Source organism: Trachypithecus francoisi, unplaced genomic scaffold (assembly GCF_009764315.1).
Source record: "Trachypithecus francoisi isolate TF-2019V2 unplaced genomic scaffold, Tfra_2.0 Lachesis_group10, whole genome shotgun sequence".
Lineage (NCBI taxonomy): Eukaryota > Metazoa > Chordata > Mammalia > Primates > Cercopithecidae > Trachypithecus > Trachypithecus francoisi.
Window position 1 is genome coordinate 76,716,232 of NW_022681455.1, and position 19,837 is coordinate 76,736,068.

General features: G+C 51.4%; 2 protein-coding genes across 9 annotated transcripts in view; one reads left to right on the top strand and one right to left on the bottom strand.

Annotated features, from left to right (window-relative positions):
- Positions 1-1,484, top strand: part of CDR2 (cerebellar degeneration related protein 2) — a 44,931-nt gene extending 43,447 nt beyond the window's left edge. The window contains exon 6 of the mRNA XM_033217774.1: positions 1,474-1,484. The gene's annotated coding sequence lies outside the window, so the exon portion shown is untranslated. The remainder of the gene's footprint in view (positions 1-1,473) is intronic.
- Positions 805-19,837, bottom strand: part of POLR3E (RNA polymerase III subunit E) — a 37,870-nt gene continuing 18,837 nt past the window's right edge. For 4 of the 8 annotated variants that reach the window (XM_033217767.1, XM_033217769.1, XM_033217768.1 and 1 more), the window contains 12 exons: positions 18,808-18,893; positions 18,455-18,499; positions 18,288-18,379; positions 16,376-16,496; positions 12,328-12,409; positions 10,861-10,920; positions 10,612-10,769; positions 9,995-10,056; positions 8,983-9,503; positions 6,573-6,650; positions 2,988-3,113; positions 805-1,598 (listed from right to left, as the gene is read on the bottom strand). In XM_033217767.1, the coding sequence (XP_033073658.1) occupies positions 1,542-1,598; positions 2,988-3,113; positions 6,573-6,650; positions 8,983-9,503; positions 9,995-10,056; positions 10,612-10,769; positions 10,861-10,920; positions 12,328-12,409; positions 16,376-16,496; positions 18,288-18,379; positions 18,455-18,499; positions 18,808-18,893 (1,488 nt within the window). In that variant the 3' untranslated portion in view covers positions 805-1,541. The remainder of the gene's footprint in view (positions 1,599-2,987; positions 3,114-6,572; positions 6,651-8,982; positions 9,504-9,994; positions 10,057-10,611; positions 10,770-10,860; positions 10,921-12,327; positions 12,410-16,375; positions 16,497-18,287; positions 18,380-18,454; positions 18,500-18,807; positions 18,894-19,837) is intronic. The other 4 variants (XM_033217772.1, XM_033217766.1, XM_033217765.1 and 1 more) reach the window with 1 other exon arrangement.

Here is a 19,837-nt window from a genome sequence, read left to right on the forward strand (position 1 = left end):
GTGATGGGACTAACATTCTGTGCCATCCCACATGAGCATTTCCCCTTTCAAAGTGAGAAGGAAGGTTAGGATGGAAGAGCTGAGACATACTCCAAATTGGTTTTGGTAACTTTACTTTTCAGGTTCACATATGTTAATAGTTAGAATCAATATACGATCAACCTGTTAAGCAATGTTACCAAATACTTATTTGGCAAAGTACATCCTTGATCAATGCCTTAATGATTCTATAGCTAAAATATTAGATGTTTTATTTTGGGGGGGTGCGGAAATAGCATAGACCGTCATTTAAACCTTCAGACCAGTGGCTGTGTTGTACAAAAAAGATGGCAAAAGCCTTAACTATATACCAAAATTCACATCTCACCCAACCTAGCTTACTCTTATTTTTTCCATCCATTTCTAGGGCTGTGCTGTCCAATACTGTTGCAAATAGCCCCATGTGGCATCTGAGCACTTACGATGTGGCTAGTCCAAATTGAGAGTGCTGAGGAAAGTGTAAAATGCCAGATTTTGAAGACTTGGTACAAAAAAAGGTAAAATATTAATTTTTTTATTATATGTTGATGTTTTAGATATTTTGGGCTAAATAATATGCTAAAATGACCTTTTTAAACTATTATGACCTTTTTAAACTATTTTAATGTGGCTGCTAGAAACTTTCAAAATTACGTACGTGACTTACCTCTTTCTAGTGGACAGTGCTGCTCTGTCTCCCTCCATTAGCTCTGTTCCCTCTAGATACATGTAACGCTGAGCCCAACAAGATCGCCTTTCTGTAATCATTTGAAGATAGCACCATGATGCTAGTTTAGTGTTAGCGTTTATTTTAAAAATACACAAAATAGAAATTTTTACATCAAAGTGTGATAACCTCACTTATACATTGTTCCATACTTACCTGGTTTTGTTTGCATCTTTGTGCAAGCATTAAAAGGAGATGGATTTGATTCTGATTTTTTTGCTATGGTTCATGTAAACAGTTGAGACTGCTACATAAAGTAGGTTGTTGTCAAAGGTAAAGTGGCCACAGAATCCCAAGAGTAGAATAATTCAATTTGGTTTAATGAAATTGGTGGTCTTAGCAGATAGATAATCCAAGACTAAATATTGTCTTCTAGGCATTTTAAAAATTAAAAACTTTGAGGTTTTCTTCATGTTGTAAACATAACTTAGACCTTGTTGGCATTAAGTTTACAAAAGAAAATATTAAACCATGATTTTTATCATCCTGCCCATGTCAGTATACACTCTCTTTATTATGAGAATGAAACCAGATAATAAGCAAAATACATCAGGAATTTCAAATAGTACTGCAAAGAAGGTCCCAGCTGGTCTCTTCTGGGAGTGATCTAACTTAAGCTGACCCTGCCACTGGCTGAGGATAATCCCTTCTGTCCACTGCACCATGCAATGCCACAGGCCATGAGATGGTCAGTTCCTCTTGCTCTGTGTCGTCTGAAGCAAGTCGAGGCTCTACTTCTGGTTCCGCCCTTCTTCCTTGGGCTTAGATTTGCTGGGTTAGTGGTTTGCTACTATTGTCAAGACTGTACTGTCCCTTTAAGGTACCACATGCCACCATAGCTTACACAGCAGTCCTAAGAGAGAGAAACAGGGTAAGTGCAGATTTTTGCAGGTAAGGGAGCTAACTACATTCTGTCCACAATATCAACACTTGATTTATGATCAGTGAATAGAATACAAATCAAAAACTGCCTAAGTATACCACCATGGTTACTACCAGCCACCCTCTCCTCAGGGGTAGTTTTTTTTTTGAGACGGAATTTTGCTTATTGCCCAGGCTGGAGTGCAATGGCACAATATTGGCTCACTGCAACTGCCGCCTCCCAGGTTCAAGCGATTCTCCTGCCTCAGCCTCCCAAGTAGCTGGGATTACAGGCATGCACCACTACACCGGGCTAATTTTGTATTTTTAGTAGAGATGGGGTTTCTCCATGTTGGTCAGGCTGGCTTCGAACTCCTGACCTCAGGTGATCCTCCTGCCTCGGCCTCCCAAAGTGCTGGGATTACAGGCGTGAGCCACTATGCCCGGCCATTCCTCAGGGGTATTTTAAAAGTGAGGGTGGGCCAGGCATGGTGGCTCACGCCTGTAATCCCAGCTACTGGGGAGGCTGAGGCAGGAGAATTGCTTGAAACTGGGCGGTGGTAGTGGCAGTGAGCCGAGAGTGTGCTATTGCACGCCAGCCTGGGCAACAAGAGCGAAACCCTGTCTCAAAAAAGTGAGGATCTATGAAACACAAATACTGACATGCGCAGAACAAGGGTGCTTAAAAAATAGTATTACTTATATGGCTCTGGATGTTTAATCAACACAAGACACTGTCAGCAGTTTTGTGTGTCTCAGTGTTGCTGCAAATACGGTTGGTATTTGCGCTGCAGTCACTTCAGAAAAGCATTATAGCTTGTACATTAGGTGCTTTCAGATATAGTAAACAGATGGTGCTCCTTTTTAAACCAAATTGAAGAATGGAGTCTACTGAAAGTCATGTATGTGGCTATGGCAACAATCAGAAGAGTAGTTCAAAATTCAAGGGGGAGTGGAGTGAGGATTCTCAACTAGGCCCTATCATTTTAGAAGATGCCTACCCACTGCCAAGCTCACCCAACCCACTGTATTTTGTGGTGGTTCTATTTCGTTTTAGGCTTTTAGCATCCTGAAGCCATGGTTTTTAGTTTCTGTCTCTAGTGATAAGCAGAGAAGAGGGATGAGAAAGGGGCATTACTGGCCCAATCAGAAACAGAAATTAAGCACCCATTCTTTCCCTTGGACACCCCTGTGACTATATTATTTGAAGGGGTCAGTCCTTTCCCCAACCAACGCCAATCATTAAGAGTTGCTGAAGACAAGACTGGGGAGGGGTCCCAAGGAAGCCTGATTTCATATACACAAAGACACTAGAGTCCCTTCTCCATGCTGTCAGCCCCTTCCAGAGTCTTTAATATTGTTATGCACAAAATGGATGTACCTTTAGTACTTTATCCACCTCCTGTTTACTGAGATCTTCTCCACACTCTTGAGTCAACCGAGACTGGATCATGTTTCGGCGTACCCGGTAATTTTTGGAAAAAATTTCAAGCAAAACCTGTCGATGCTTTAGTAGCAAAAACACGTTATTATGGGAAACAGTGATCTAAAATGAGAAACATCCCTGAACAAGACACCCAACCCATGCACCTAACTTTGTGTTGCAGTCTCTGATTAAAAACCCTCACCCAGTACCTCTGGTTAAAGATGAGCCAAGTCATCTCTAGAGACCCAGCAAGACAGTGTACAGAAATAAAAACATAAAGTAAAGGCATTAACGCTTTGTGTGGAAACTTGAATATAAATAAAAATAAAGGTATATGCCAGCATAACAAAAGAACTGGTGAAGAGACATGAGAGGATGAGTGGCTTGAACTTATTTCTGCATGGTAAAATGCAGGAGTGCATTGGAGTTAGCAGGCAGGCGAAGCCACCATCTAAGCTGCACAGAGATGAGAAGAGGGTGTCAAAACTGGTGTGAAGTCTTAACACACAAACATGCCACTGCATCCATGAAACAGGATGCCGTAAAATACGGTACACCCCAAGATAGAAATTGAATAGAAAATACTGAATTCAGTATGTCTAATATCTGTCATAAGAATTCTGAAAGAACACAAAAAAGTCTAACAACTCACAGGATTTTGTAAGAACTCAATTGTCTAGTACAATAATGACCCATACCAGGGCACAGCTGAAACTGCACTGACTGATATACAGAATAATGAAAAATTCTGCAGTTGGTATAAAGGAAGGAATACAGGCCAAATTTAAAAGACCAAGGAGGGGAATGTTATGGAATTTCAACAACTCTGAAAACGTAAACAATGGAAACTCTCTTAAAGATGCTTCATGCTGGGCACGGCAGCTCACGCCTGAAATCCCAGCACTTTGGGAGGCTGAGGCGGGCAGAGTACCTGAGGTCAGGAGTTCAAGACCAGCCTGTCCAACATGGTGAAACCCCGTCTCTACTAAAAATACAAAAATTACCCAGGCGTGGTGGCACATGCCTATAATCCCAGCTATGCGGGAGGCTGAGGCAAGAGAATTGCTTGAGCCCGGGAGGCGGAGGTTGCAGTGAGCCAAGATTGTGCCACTGTACTCCAGCCTGGATGAAAAAAAGACAAAAGATGCTTTATGTATTACTATTTGTCTGGGACTAGAATTTTGAGAGGCAAATCATTTGATCACGTAAAAATAGAAACTTTTACATCGAAGTGTGATAACCTTACTTACACATTGTTCCATACTTAGCTGGTTTTGTTTGCATCTTTCTGCAAACATTAAGAGATGGATTTGATTTTTTTTTTTTGCTATGGTTCATGTAAACAGTTGAGACTGCTACATAAAGTATCATTTGCCTCCTAAAAGTCTAGTCCCAAACAGTAATACTGTATTGTAATACTGAAGGTTAAAAGAAAGCCATTTTAAGACATGAAAGAAAGCAGACAACTCCTGTCTCTTTAGAAGCTAAAGCAAGGAAGCAGCAGATTCCACAATTCAGCAACAGACATGGCGAAGAGCCAGTCTCACTGGAGAAGCAGAGGGGGAGAGGCTTCCAGAGAACCAGGCTTAATTAAGCAAAGTATCACCCTTGGTACACATGCATTCAGAAAATTACACAAGCGAAAACAGGAAGTAGTGAACAACGAAATGCAATCATAGTATATATTACTGATGTTTGGCTCTACGATGAAAGGATTTTCAGTTCATTCCATGACAGTGCTATAAACAATGATAGCCTAAGAGGTAAAGGCCGGTCGTGGTGGCTCATGCCTGTAACCCCAGCACTTTGGAAGGCCAAGGTGGGCGGATCACTTGAGGCCAGGAGTTCGAGACCAGCCTGGCCAACATGGTGAACCCCCCCCATCTCTACTAAAAATACAAAAATTAGCTGGGTGTGGCAGCACAAGCCTGTAATCCCAGCTACTCGGGTGGCTGAGGCACAAGAATTGCTTGAACGCGGGGGGCGTGAGCTGAGATGGCACCACTACACTCCAGGCCTAGGTGACAGAAGTTATCTCAGATGCTATCTCAAAAAAAAAAAAAAAAAATTGGCATAACCTGTCTATCTCTACAGTCTCCTAAAATAGTTGAGAGCTAAATCTCATCCACCACAATGGGAAGCCCATTGCTAATGACAAGCTGTTTTTTTTTTTTTTTTTTAAATGGGGGCAGCTGTTTTAGTGGTATCTTTTGGAGATTTAAATGCCTATGATCCTAGCACTTTGGGAAGCTGAGGCAGGAGAACTGCTTGAGGCCAGGAGTTCAAGACTAGCCTGGCCAACATAGACCCTGTTTCTATTTAAAAAAAAAAAAGTAGTAATAAAAGTGGTCACCTCTGAGGGGTGGCAGTCAGGTCAGGCAGTGCAAGAGCTTTCCTATTAAAACTTTTAGTCTGATTTGATGTTTAAAAATCTGCATTTAAGACTTTTTTTTCCTTTTTCTTATCAAAGTATTTCAGATACCCTCTATTCTGGCCAAAGCACTGAAGCCAGGTCAGGAAAAGGCCCCAGCCCCTTAGATCCTCAGTCTGCCAGTTGGCTTCCCTAAGAAGCAGCTGGGGACAGAGAGCTCAGTGGGACTTCTGCTGACTCCCTTCTCCCCACATCTTAGGAGCAGGACCTAGACACAGTCAGACTGACTGGCATTTTGACCATCAAATTAAGTTAGGTATGTTCACGGCCTAAGAAAAGCTTCTGGGATGCAGGGTCCGTGACTGTACCACACATGCACAAGGGGCTGCTGCTTCCACTCACATTTCTGAGCACTGGACACCTGTGACCCTCCCTGCCAGTGTGACTACAGGCAAAATGACCAATTTCTTTAACCTAAAAGTCCAGAACCTGAGACCTGACAAGGAATCCTTTTGATTCCTGCTGCCAGAAGCCACCTGAGAAATGGGCTTCACCAGTGTTCTGTAAACCTGGCCGGCATCAGAGTTGCTCAGGAAGCTTTACAGAAATGGAGATACCCAGGACAGCACCCCACACCTACTGAACAGAACTGAATGTATTTTTTTTTCTGAGACACAGTCTTGCTCTGTCGCCCAGTCTAGAGTGCAGTGGTGTGATCTCGGTTCTCACTGCAACCTCCACCTCCCAGGTTCAAGCAATTCTCCTATATCAGCCTCCTGCCACCACAGGTGTTTTTAGTAGAGATGGGGTTTCACCATATTGGTTAGGCGGGTGTCGAACTCCTGACCTCAGGTAATCCACCCGCCTTGACCTCCCAAAATGCTGGGATTATAGGCCTGAGTCACCATACCCAGCCTGTATTTTTTAAAAGATTCTGATGGAGCTGGCTCACAGACTGGCATCTGGGAACCACTGGTTTAGGTTCAAACTATTAGCACATACAGCTTATTTTGTCAGCATACGGACTTGCAGCAGAATATTTAAAACCGAGTGTGCCAGAAAATCTGCACTGTGTGGCTGCACCTCAGGTGCATATGTCCCGTAAGGCCTCCAACCCTGCAGGAAACCCCCCCTACTCTTGGGGAAGATGGCAGCAAAGTTCACCTCACCTGATCACTCATGTCTCCAGACTCCCAGAGGGCAAACACCTTCTGCTCATCCGGGGAAGCAGCAGTCTGTGGGGGAAACTGACCAAGGCCCAGGTGTGAGTTGCTTGTCCATCTCTACCCCATGGATGCACTTGCTTGCCTCACCACTCCCTGTGTGCCCCAGCCCAGATGCAGGAACGTGGGTTCCAATCCCAGCTTCTGCCACTCACCAGCTGTGAGAGCCTTGGGCAGCCACAAACCTGCGCCTGTCACCTCACCATGGGGAGGAGGCCGGCACACCCCCCAGGGCCTGACAGGGCTCCAGCAAGAGAAAGGGGGAGTGTGATAGGCCCAGTGAAATGCCCAGCTTCGAGTCTGCAGATATCCTCCACAGAGTGGGGAAGCTGCGTTTGTTTCCCCATCAACCTGGCACCAACTCAACTCTGCTTTAACACCCAGAGTGCTCCCTCCTAAAGATGCCAACCCTGATGGAGGGGCGCCCCCTTCCCCATAACTCCTTTGGGGTACCCTGGGGATTCAACTGCTTCCCACACGCACCGTGTCAGTGTGGGTTACAGGCACTGCCTGACTCCCAAGCAATCCAGGCCACTTGGTCCAAAGATGGACCAGGACAAGTGTGACACAGGCCTGGCTCCTGGAGAGAAGGGGACAGGGAGGGGGCGTCTGGGATGGTAGTTTCCAGTCCTGGTTCCATCACACAAGTAGCAATAATGGTTACTACCAGTAAAAGCCCTGTGAGACCTCCAGTACACACTCACATTTAAGCATTAGAAATGGGAGGTAGTACGTGGCGAAAAGTAAGCTCAGAGAGATTTAGCTCACTGTCCATGGTCACACAGCTAGTAAGCAGCAGAACCAGGAGTTCAAGTCAAGTCCTCGATCTGTTTGCTTGCCGTGGACCTCAGCTCCCTCACGTAGAACACAGAGGTGGCTGGGATCTGAGGTCTCTTACATCTTGGATGTGATTACGATACAGTCTCCTTGTCAGGATGGCAAGGAGAGCGTTACAACTAGGGCCATGGTGCCTCCTGGAGATGCCGGCCCCACCCCAAAGCAACATGGACAGAGGGGGTCCGGAAGGAGGGGTGGGGGTGTCTGAGGGTGGCCATGTCCCACCCCTCACCTCTGTCCACTCCAGCAGCCCAAAACAACCTCACTAATGTCAGGCAGGTGTCCTCCCTGGCCTGGCCCAGCTCCTGAAGAAAGGTGAGCTTGTGGAAATCCAGACCCATGTGCTGGGTGGGTAGGAGCCCAAACCCCGCCAGTCCCTCCCACAGGGGGCTGCCTGCCAGCAGGGCCAATCCCCTGAGACAGCCTAGGTGCCACAGGGCCTCCTGTCCCAGTTTCTATTCCTCATATCCAGGGATGGGCTTTCCTCAGATCATCACCCAAGGCTGCAGGGGCTCCTGACCTTGGCAATGAAAAACACCAGTGCTTTCTTAGAGACCACCACAGCCCCACCTCACTCCATTTTGCTGCCAGGTCTGGGCAGAGCCTTGTGGAAAAGGAGGATGGGAAAGGTATGCCTCAGGCAGCACCTGGCACTCTCCATCCTCAGCGCAGGGAAACAGTCCCCAGCACACACTCCTCCCTGTCAGGGCCCCTCCCAGTTATGGAAAAGCAGCCCATGGGGAAGGGGGCAGGACGCTTGCAATACCACACTCAAGGCCTGGCACTGCAAGTGCTGAGAGCACAGCGCTGAGCTGGTCAGCTTGCTTCTGATGCACAGGGAGGCCGCCAGGACCCAGCCCAAGCTCCAAGCTGGGGCGCTGGTACAGCTGTGGGGAAGCAGCTCATCTTAGCTGAGCAGAAAGGATTCAAAACTCCAGGCCACTACACTGAAGTCCAAATTCCAGCTCTACTACCTCCTAGGTAGCGACCTTTAAATGTACATTTCATTCCTTGGAGCCTCAGTTTCTTCATCTGCAGATTGCAAAGAAGACCAAACGATCTTAGAAGTTAAATCATTCCAAACAATGGCAAAGCTAGTAGGAAACCGTCAGGTGTTCTTGGTGGAGGACAGGGTGAGAAACCAGGCAGAGGGCCTGTTTCACTAGGCCCTGCGGCAGGCTAGACAATAGGCCGGGCCTTCAGTCCCTACCACAATCCTGTGACATAAAACCCAACATGATCCCACCTCATGAGGACAGAGCCTCGGAGAAGCTGACTTGCCCATGTCACACCTAGGGCCACATGAGAGCAAATGCTCACCAAGCATGGCCTCCCGTATCCCCACGTGGCCTCCCAACAGCTGGTTCTCCCCACCCCCATCCCCCTGGCAGGCAGGGCTCAGGCCCTTCACCAGGTGAGCCGACTTCTCCCCCACAGCTCCTTTCTGCGCAGGTGCCCTCCCGAGAGGCCGAGGGCAGCCCCTTTATCCGCCCATCCCAGCAGCGTGGGCTCTACTTACAGGCACCAGTATCTGCTTGCAACCAGCGGCCAGCACCGTGTCCTGCAGCATGCGGTCCGAGATGCCGCTGAAGAGTGTGTGGCCGGGGGGCAGGCTGGCCAAGTGCAGGTTGAAGAGGCGCTTGAGTTCGCTCAGCGTGAGCACAAACTGTCTCTGAAAGGTGGCCTCCACGAAGGCCCTCAGTTCCCGAGCCACAGGGGTGCTGGCGCAGCCCGGGGGCGGGTGCCCATTGAAGCTGTCCGTGCCTGCAGCCCGCCCGGGAGGCAGCCCGTTGGCCAGCTTGCTGTGGAGGCCGCTGGGGGAAGTGTCCATGGGCTCCTCCTCCTCCGCCTCCTGCTCGTCGTCCTCCTCGCCCTCCTCGCTCACCGGCTCCTCCTTGATCCGCACACCAGGCGGGACTGCAGGTGTCCGCAACTGCTCCTTCCGCCGCTGCAGCTCCCGCTCCAGCAACCCGTGGTTCTGCTGGGCCTTGGTTTTGGCTACTTGGATCCGCTGGTCCCCAGAGACCAGCCCAGCAGGCCCTGTGGGAAGGGAGACAGCACTGCTCAGGAGGGCACAGGGATCTGAAGCCAAAGGCCCAGCAGAGGACCGCGGGGCCGAAGCAAGTGGCCCGTCCTGGTCTCATCCCCAACCTTTCTCGGCAATCAGCCGCCCCATCAGTGAAGAGTGAAAACTGTCCAAATGAGCCGAGAGTCATGCGGGAATGCGTGCTGCTAAGTTCCTCCCCCGAGCATCTCTTCCTGGCCCGCTTGTTGACCCAAGGGGGTGAGTGGGCCTCAGAGGCCTGGAACCCAGACCCAGCCCTGGAATCCGGAAGCCTCCATCCCTGAGGCTTGCTGCTGGGCAAGCGACCAGCTGCGGTCTGTGGGTGGCAGGAAAGGAAGGAGGGTGGAGGGTGGACGGTAGAGCCCTCCGCCCTCTCCAGGCCTGGGCCTGACAAGCTCTAGCACAGCAGCCCTTCCCGAGCCGCAGTGAGGAGCCGGGGCCGCCCAGCCCAAAGCCCTTCACACACCTGACTGTGCATCCGGCTTCTTTGGCATGGTTTCCTTTACAAGATTATAGACTTTTTCCAGTCTGAAAAGAAGAGTAACCCCATTAACTTTAAACCACGTCCTCTACCATCTGCTTCACAAGAGAAACCACCACCCCTTAGGCCCCAGGACGTGCTGGTTACTGAGGACAGCGCGGGCTTGGAGCTCCGTCAGTCCTACTGGGTCCCTCTTCCGGCAGTGCACGGCCCCATGACGACCCCGACCCCATCAGTCTCCTGCCAACACCCCTCTGGCCCCCAGGCCCGGACTCTTGTTCCTGACTGCTCCCTCTCTCCATCACATCCCTCTTCCCTGAGCCCTCAGAGCACAACCGCCCTGATGAGCAGGTACCGTGTGTCCTGTGCTGAAAGGACGGCAGAATCAGCCAGCAATGCCCATCAGCGTGGGGCAGGAGCGTGGGGGAGGAGTGTGGTGCCCGCGGACCCCCACCTGCCCTTCACACACAGATCCAGCCCAACTGTGCTCTCCCCAGATGTGGGGTTTCAAAAGGCTGCTCGGATCCGCCCTGACAGTGCTCTCCGGGATGCGGGGTTGCTGGGATCACCGGGCTGCCCCTCCCCCAGCCCCAGGTGCTTACTTGGCCTGGATACCGGTCCACAGCATGTGCTGCCGCTGGACCACATCTGGATGCTTCTTGATGAACTCCCCGTCGTAAGGCAGAATGAACTCCCAGCCTTTGTTGATCCTCACCACAGCCATGTGCTCCAGGAAGTCCTTCACGTCCTCGGCGCAGAGCTGGAGGGAAGGGGGCCCAGGGTGAGAGGCACAGCCAGCCCCCTCCCCTCCAGCAGCAGCCTGGGCCTCAGACCACAAAAACACCACTTACTTTGGTCACCGTTGCCACCTCTTTCCTAACCACCCAGCGGCTCTGCGTGAACTTCCACATCTGAGGAAGAAGAAGCAGCACGTTCCGGGGGCAGCCACAGACTGCTCCCAGGACTGTCCTGGGAACTCACCTGGCAGGCCTGGGAGCCAGAGCTTGGGACAGACCTGGGCTCCTGGCCTTGACTCTTCGCAGCAGTGTGGCCTCAGGCAGTCCCTTCAGCTCTACACCTCCCTCCTTTTCTCCTCCATAAAGGAGCTCCAGGCCCATCTCTTCCAGGGGGACCATGAGACCACCCACCCCACCTAGACCACAGCGCTCCCTGGGGCGGGAGATGCCCTGCCCGGCTCCGAGGATACGGTGAGGACTCGGGCTGGGAGGGGCTGCCACAGACACTCGCTCTCTGCATAGGCGGCACTTCACAGTGGTGGCTGCTAATGGCTGGTGGGAGGCCACCCATCCTTCCAAAAGCTCTCGGCCCCCTGCAGCCTCCACTCTGCCTCAACAGGTCTCCTGCACTCTGATTAAATTTGTGGGGTGACGGGGAGAGAGAAGGGTGACTGGCTGAGAGACACAGGGAATGGGTGACTATCACCTACGCTAACGTGGACTGGACCACACCCCCTCCCAAGCCCCCAGTTCTGAGTGTCTACACACTGGAGTGGGGTGGGCAGGGGCAGCTGGGGGCAAACGGCACTTTATCTGGGAAGGCAAGCCTGGGAGTGGTGATCGTGCATGCTGACCCCTAAGAGCAAAGACGCTGCTCAGGCACCAGGACACTGACTGCCCAGAGGAGTCGGGGAGGCTCCTTCGGGAAGAGAAGAGGCAGATGCTTCCTTCAGCTTAAGGGCTGCCTTGTGACTGGGACGGCATACCAGCACGCCAAGGGGTACGGGACAGCTCCTGGAGGACATGTTTCAGCCAGCACCAAGCCTAGGAAGACTGTGGCTCCCAGCTGCATGGAGTTCCAGGCCTTGAGAGGGAGGCCATGGGTGGGGTGATGGGAAGAAGGGAGACACCAGCTCAGGAGTCCCAAACTCCAGGGACAGGCACAAAGGAGGCAAAGGCACCCTGGGACTGTGGTGAACTGGGGACCACTAGCGCCTTGTGGGGAAGTGGCCCCAGGGGTGTTGGGCAGTCCGATTACCCTTGACAGCTAGACATCTGGTTTGCATCAAAGTTTCAATTTATAAAATCTGACAACCAAGGCAATATTTCTAAACCACCACTCAGGCCGAATGAAATGTGCTTCTTGACCCACCCCGACTGTGCTAGAGGAACTGGAAGGTTCTTTCGAGCCCGAGACTCCAGGCTTCTGAGAGGAAGGAGGAGAAAGGCAGAGGCCAGGGCCTCCTCACACACCCGCCTCCAACTGGAGCCTCTGCCAGGCCCAGGTCTTCAGAAGTTCTGCACCGCTGGCCCCCTCTTCCCACGCGCCCACTGTGGGTCCAGAGAACCCAAGGTACTTACAACGAAGTCCCGGCCCCTGCAGAGCACGTCGGCAGGCACGCCGCTGTGAGGGCTGGACGAGTCCTTGGGGTATAGGATGTCACTGCCAATGCAGGTGAGGGTGGCAGGTCAGTCCCTGTCCTGAGTCCCCTCTACTGCTGCCCCTCCCGGCCGAGTCCCAGCCCACGCCTCTTTCCAACGTGGGCTGGGTACAGGTCTGAGCCCCGAGAGCTCCCCTCAGGAGCCACATCTGTGAACACAGACATGGGAAAGAAGCACCCCCTTACCCAACACACCCCCCAAGAGTTCTTCCTCTTATTACCCCTCAACCCAGCACGCACACCAGCCTCATCCTGAGCCCCCTGCACATTCAGGGAGAGGTCACGGGCTCAGAGACAGACAAGGTGAGGAACAGCCGGGACCTCAAGGAGCCCAGGACTCTGGAAGACAACTGGTCCCTGCACGCGACACCAAGAGAACCAGGGATGAAGCCATCCGCAAGCCCCTGGCCACCTGCTGAAAGGGGCAGGTGGGCATGAACCGAGGGCAGAGGCAGGGGAGGCGTGTTAGCCCTTGGAGAGAACAGGCCCAGCACTCAAGGCTCAGGGAACTTCAGGGGAAAGGCCGGGGCCTTGGACAGCAGGACACGAGAATCTCCAGAGCAGAGCCCTGACCCAGCACCAGCCGCAGGCCCTGCAACCCGGCTCGACCCCCGCCATGGCGCCTGTGCTCTGACTGCCGCTCCCTCGCTGCCAGGCCCTCCTTTTCCCCCTGCCTCAGGTCCACGTGGCAACCAACTGTCACTCATCCTGCAAGGCCACACTCTGGGGACACAGACTCTGCCGATGTGGCTCATCACTGCCACCACAGCGAAGGTACCTACTAAGTGTGTGCTGACCGAACAAGCCTGGTCTGTGCTGTGATCTCTGCATTCAGGGAGCGCAACTGTAACAGCCCCCATTCCCGGGGGCAGTGTCTGAATGAGAGCCCGGTCCATGGCACAGGACGAGCAATCTGGTCATAGTGACTGAATGAAGGCATGGATTTTGCATTGTCTCCTCACAGGGACACACAGGACCCTCACCCAGGGTACCCTGACGTGGCAGCATGGGCAGCAGCAGAGTAGGGCTTACAGAGGTGCCCGGGCAGGTGGAATGCCCACAGTCTCCAAGTCCCTACCTTCCAGTCCCCAGGACAGGGCAAAACTAAAAGGGGCAGCACCTCCAGGGGACACGTGCAGTGCTAGGTGCAGAGCCCAGGGCTGAGCCATGAGGCTTGGGTTCTAACGGGGCTCTGCAACTCCCTTGCTGCAAGACTTTTGGCAAGTCCCATGCCTCTCTGGGCCAGTCTCCTCAGGTGTGTGACGGGAGGACCCCTCTTGGCTTTCATTCATTCGTGGTGTAAATATACACAGGTGGTCCCATGTAACAAGCAATGCACCATCGCAAAGGCCTTGCATGATGAAAACGTGTAACAAAGGACGACAGCCGCAAGGTGCTGACAAACTGCGCTGGGCGTCTGTGGAGCAGTGCAAGGGCGCCACCACGTGGCAGTAACACGAATATACTCTACAACTAGGAGATGAGCTTTTGGCATTGTATTTTCTTAAAATGTGCAACATTTCACATTTTGTCACATTGTTCACCTTAAACTACACTACTTAAAAAGTGAGTTATTAATGCAATTTATACTACATCATTTAGAATTGATATAATTCAAGTAAAATGTAGCCACATTATTTACCAAGAGTCTGCATTGGTAATAACCAGGCATTATCCTGGGTACTGGGGACATAAAGCAGAAGTCAAAACAGACATCCCTGCCCTAATCCCTTGAGACTGATGGTCTGGTGGAGGCCGCACATGGTCTAGGGGAGGATTCGCGGGAGAAGAGAAACTACTGAAAGGCATCAAGCCACACGCTCAAGACCTGTGATCCCCAGCAGAGTATGCAAAAACTTCACACTGAGACACATCTAAATGAACCCGTAGAAAGCCAAAAACAAAGAGAAATTCCTAAAAGCAGCCAGAGGAAAACAAAGACAGACTGCCTTCAAAGGAATAAGAATGAAACTGCCAACAAAAACAATGAAGTCAGAACACAACAAAATCATATCAACGCGTGGAAAGGAAAATAACCACCAATCTAGAATTCTAGAACAAAGGTGAAACAGACATTTCCACACACACAAAAACCAAGGAAATGCATCACCAACAGACCCACATTAAAGGAAATACTATAGCATTCTTTAGGCACAAGGAAATGATCCCAGATAGAAACTCAGAGATGCAGAAAGGAACGATGACTAAATTATAAACATGTGAGTAAAGAATATTGATTGGCTGGATACAGTAATGTCTTATGGGGCTGAGAATTTAGAGAGAATTAAAATACACCAGGCTGGGCGTGGTAGCTCACGCCTGTAATCCCAGCACTTTGGGAGGCCGAGGCGGGTGTATCACCTGAGGTCAAGAGTTCAAGACCAGCCCAGCCAACATAGCAAAACCCCGCCTCTACTAAAAATACAAAAATTAGCCGGGCATGGTGCCACTCGCCTATAATCGCAGCTACTTGGGAGGCTGAGGCAGGAGAATCGCTTGAACCCAGGAGGCAGAGGTTGCAGTGAGCTGAGACTGCACCATTGCACTCCAGCCTGGGCAACAGAGAGAGACTATCTCAAAAAATAAAATATAAAATATACCAACCCTGTGCTCTCTTCGGCAGCACATATACTAAAATTGGAACAATAGAAAAGATTGGCAAATTAGAAAAGTAAAAAATAAAAATAAAAAAATACACACACACACACACACACCAATCCAGCAGTGTATAAGTAGGAAGGAGGATAGATATAAAATATTCTGGGCCGGGCGCGGTGGCTCAAGCCTGTAATCCCAGCACTTTGGGAGGCCGAGGCGGGTGGATCACAAGGTCAGGAGATCGAGACCATCTTGGCTAACACGGTAAAACCCCGTCTCTACTAAAAAAATACAAAAAACTAGACGGGCGAGGGGGCGGGCGCCTGTAGTCCCAGCTACTCGGGAGGCTGAGGCAGGAGAATGGCGTGAACCCGGGAGGCGGAGCTTGCAGTGAGCTGAGATCCGGCCACTGCACTCCAGCTTGGGCGACAGAGCGAGACTCCGTCTCAAAAAAAAAAAAATAATAATAATAAAATAAAATAAAATAAAATATTCTAAGATCTCTGAATAGTTTGGAATGGGGTAAAAAGCAGCAATTCACATTAAAATGTGTTAAGTCATGAATGCAAGCTGAAAACTGTAGGGTAATCAATATATGAGCCCAAACAGCAGAACTTCCAAGTTAGCAGGAAAAAACAGAAACCGAAATGAATCCAGCAGATGGTAAGAATGATATAAAAATCCAATGTAGGCAGGACCAAGGGTACTATAGGGTGACTATAATCAAGAACAATTTATTATAAATTTCAAATAGCTAGAAAAGTGAGGTTTGAATGTGCCCAACACAAAAATGAGAAATGTTTGAGGGGGCAGATATGTTAATTGCCCTGATTTGATCATTACATTGTATATATACATATTTAGATTTCACACTGCCCCCATAAATATGTACATTATCTGTTAATTTAAAAAATGTTTAAATGCAGCCGGGCGCGGTGGCTCACGCCTGTAATACCAGCACTTTGGGAAGCCAAGGTGGGCAGATCACGAGGTCAGGAGATCGAGACCATCCTGGCTAACACGGTGAAACCCCGTCTTTACTAAAACTACAACGGTGACTCACACCTATAATCCTAACACATTGGGAGGTCAAGGTGGGTGGATCACTTGAGGTCAGGATTCGAGACCAGCCTGGCCAACATGGTGAAACCTGTGTCTACTAAAAATGCAAAAATTAACCGGGCATGGTGGCATGCACCTGTAAACCCAGCTACTCAGGAGGCTGAGGCAGGAGAATCGCTTGAACCTGGGAGACAGAGATTACAGTGAGCCAAGATTGCACCACTGCATACCAGCCTGGGCAAGAGTGAAACTCTGCCTCAAGGAAAAAAAATAAAATAAAATAACAAAAAATATAAAACACAACTTACCTCTTCACCACCCAGTTCCCTTGGACCAACATCGCCACCTTCTGGATGCCCCGCAGAACAGCCACGGAATCAATGGAGGGGCCCAGGAGGCTCATCAAGTTGGCAAAAGGCATGACCTTCACTGAGGAGGAGGCAGGAGACATCAGACAAGGAAGAGGGGCTAGGCCCTTCCCTCCCCTCCAAGAGTCTGCATAGCTTCAAGTTCATGTAATACCCCCAGAATGTGATAACTAACAGTAATGACACCCATCATAGACAACAGCTGACACTCTCAAGGCTGCTCACTGCATGCCAGGCACTGGGCATCTCATGGAATCCAAGGATTCTATGAAGTGCCCCTTGAGGAAGACTGAGGGGTGCCTCAGGAGGAAGGGTATATTACTACTCAGACCTAGAAAGGCTTCAAAACTCACCCGTGATCTCTTGGCTAGGAAGTGGCAGAGCCAGGAAGTGAACCCAAGCCACGTGGCTCCAGTTGGTGCCCTCAATCACTGTGGTCTGCTGGCCTCAACTCCTGCCCAAGTGAGCCCTGGGCAGGGCCCAGGGAAAGTTCAAAATTTGGCTGGGCGCGGTGGCTCACGCCTGTAATCACAGTACTTTGGGAGGCCAAGGCAGGCAGATCACTTGAGGCCAGGAGTTTGAGACTAGCCTGACCAACAAGGCGAAACCCCATTTCTACTAAAAATACAAAAATTAGCTGGCTGTTGTGGCGGGCACCTGTAGTCCCAGCTACTCCGGAGGTTGAGGCATGAGAATTGCTTGAACCCAGGAGGCGGAGGTTGCAGTGAGTCGAGATTGTGCCACTGCACTCCAGACTGGGCAACAGAGCAAGACTGTCTCAAAAAAAAAAAAAGTTCCAAGTCCTCTGCAGGAAGGCAGCCTGCAATCCTGGGCATATCACGGAGCTCCCCTCTCTCCTTAGACTCCCAAGAGCTCATGGTGGCATCTCAAAGGAGGAGCCCAGGTTCTGGGGCTCCATTCTGAGCTCAAGGATCAGGTCTGTTGTTCACCAGCCACGGGTGCCCTAAAGGTTCTGGCTCTCAAGAGTCCTTTGAGAAAAGGAGACCAGTCCTTATGGTGCCAGGTCTGGTGAGGGTACCCAGAAGCAGTGCCAGTGAAGACATTGTCATGAAAATGACTCTGAGCCAGCACAGTGAGTGGTGTTTGCTTGTAGGCCCAGCTACCACCCAGGAGGCTGAGGCAGGAGGATCACTTGGCGCCCAGGAGTTACACAGCAAAACCCTACGTCTCTTAAAAAAAAAAAAAAAAAAAAGCCCCTAGTCCATGTTTACCTGCAAGGCCCTGTACTTTAGACGCCTCCTCTCTGATTTCTCACATTCGTCCCCAGGAACTATCATTAGTCTCTTTTCACAGAAAAACAAACGAAGCCTCCGAAAGGTTAGTGACCTGCCCAAGAGCACGACAGGCAAGTGGCGAGCATAGCATGGGAACTCCAGCCCGCCTGCGGGGGCCAGACACACTACTGTCCCGCATTCACGGGAATCCTGAGCCCGCCTGCGGGGACCGGCCGCACTGCCGTCCTGCATTCACAGGAACCCTGAGCCCGTCTGCGGGGACCGGCCGCACTGCCGTCCTGCATTCACGGGAACCCTGAGCCCGTCTGCGGGGACCGGCCGCACTGCCGTCCTGCATTCACGGGAATCCTGAGCCCGCCTGCGGGGACCGGCCGCACTGCCGTCCTGCATTCACGGGAACCCTGAGCCCGTCTGCGGGGACCGGCCGCACTGCCGTCCTGCATTATCTTTCCAGACACGGATGCAGCTGCAAAGCTGAGCAGGCTGTGGGCAGCAGGGGGCCTCTGGCCTTGCTCCCTGGTCCTCGCTGTCCCAGAGTCCATTCCTCAGGAGCCACTGGGACTGGGGCCCCTGGGAGGGCAGGGGTGGGCACCCACCATTCTTCATCAGGATCTTGATCTGATCAGCCAGGGGCAGCGTGCGCAACTGGGCCATGGACAGGACGTTGCTGGGGGCCACAGGCTTGTCTCTGCGGAAAGCAGAGGAGGTGGGTTAGAGGCGGCCGGCCCAGAAAGGGAGAGGGTGTCCAGCCGCTTCTACTTACTTCTCCTCCTCCTGGCTGGGTGGCATCAGCATCATCAGGTACTCACTGCAGGGACACGGCAGGAGCACAGGCTCAGGGCTGAGGCAGGATGGACCCTCCTCACCAGCCGCCTAGGTGAGGGTCTGGGGAGGGGGTGCAGACAGCCCACCCCTGCCTTCCCCTGGCAGCCCTGAGCCCCTACAGAAAAAGGGACCATCTCTTTCCAGGCCCACCCTCCTGGCCTTCTCCAGGGGACAATGGGCTCCATCCTCATGCTAGAGGAGGGGCCACAGTCCTCTGGGAGGATCCACACCAAGGACCCTCGGGGACCCTGGGTGGGCATCCAGCTTGCATGCTGGCCCAGCCCATCCCACCTGGGTGACTTGACGAGCTCCGTGTTCTCCACTCCACTCGAGCCGGGGCACAGCAGGTACTGGCGCTCATGCTCAGAGCGACTGTCCTGTTGGAGGAGGACAGGGTTAGAGGAACTGGAAGGTTCTTTCGAGCCCGAGACTCCAGGCTTCTGAGAGGAAGGAGGAGAAAGGGTGTGAGAGGAGCCTCACTTGATGGCCCTGGCCTGGCCCTCTCCCCCAAGGCCTCCCGTCTTCCACTCCATGGCCAGCCACAGGACCACATCCAACCTCCTGAGCACAGCCCCCAAGGCCTCTGACATGGCCTCAGCCACTCATCTTCCTGGCCTTATGACCAGTCCAGCCCCAGCCCCCAAGCCTCGATGCCTTGTCTATAACACAGGCACACCACCAGCAATGACAAAATGATGGCTAATGTTCACTGAGCACCTAGGATGAGGTGGACTCCGTTCCACTGACCGTAAATATACTAACCTATCTCATCTTCAAAATAACTTGGCAAGGTAGGTACTATTATTACTACTCTCATTTTATAAAAAAGAAAACTGAGGCTCAGAGAGGTTAGGTAACATGCCTAAGGTCACACAGGAAGAAACAGCAGCGTCCAGAAGTTTGACCCCGAGTCTAAGGGTTTGTCAACACAAATCTCTTCCAAGAAGGTCCCAGAGAAATCAGGAGTTGTTCCTCACCCCAGAAAATATTGGGAGCCCTGGCCCATGGTGTTTTTGGAAGCTTCCCTCACTCAGTACATAGTTTCAAGGGTTAGGTTCTAACGTCAGTGCACCAGGGCCAGGTGGTCGTGGCTCACGCCCGCAATCCCAACACTTAGGGAGCCTGAGGCGGGCAGATCACATGAAGTCAGGAGTTCACGACCAGCCTGGCCAACATGGCAAAACCCTGTCTCTACTAAAAAAACAAAAACAAAAAAAATTAGCACGTGCCTGTAGTCCCAGCTACCTGGGAGGTTGAGGCAGAAGAATCACTTGAACCCGGAGGTGGAGGCTGCAGTGAGCTGAGATTGAGCCACTGCACT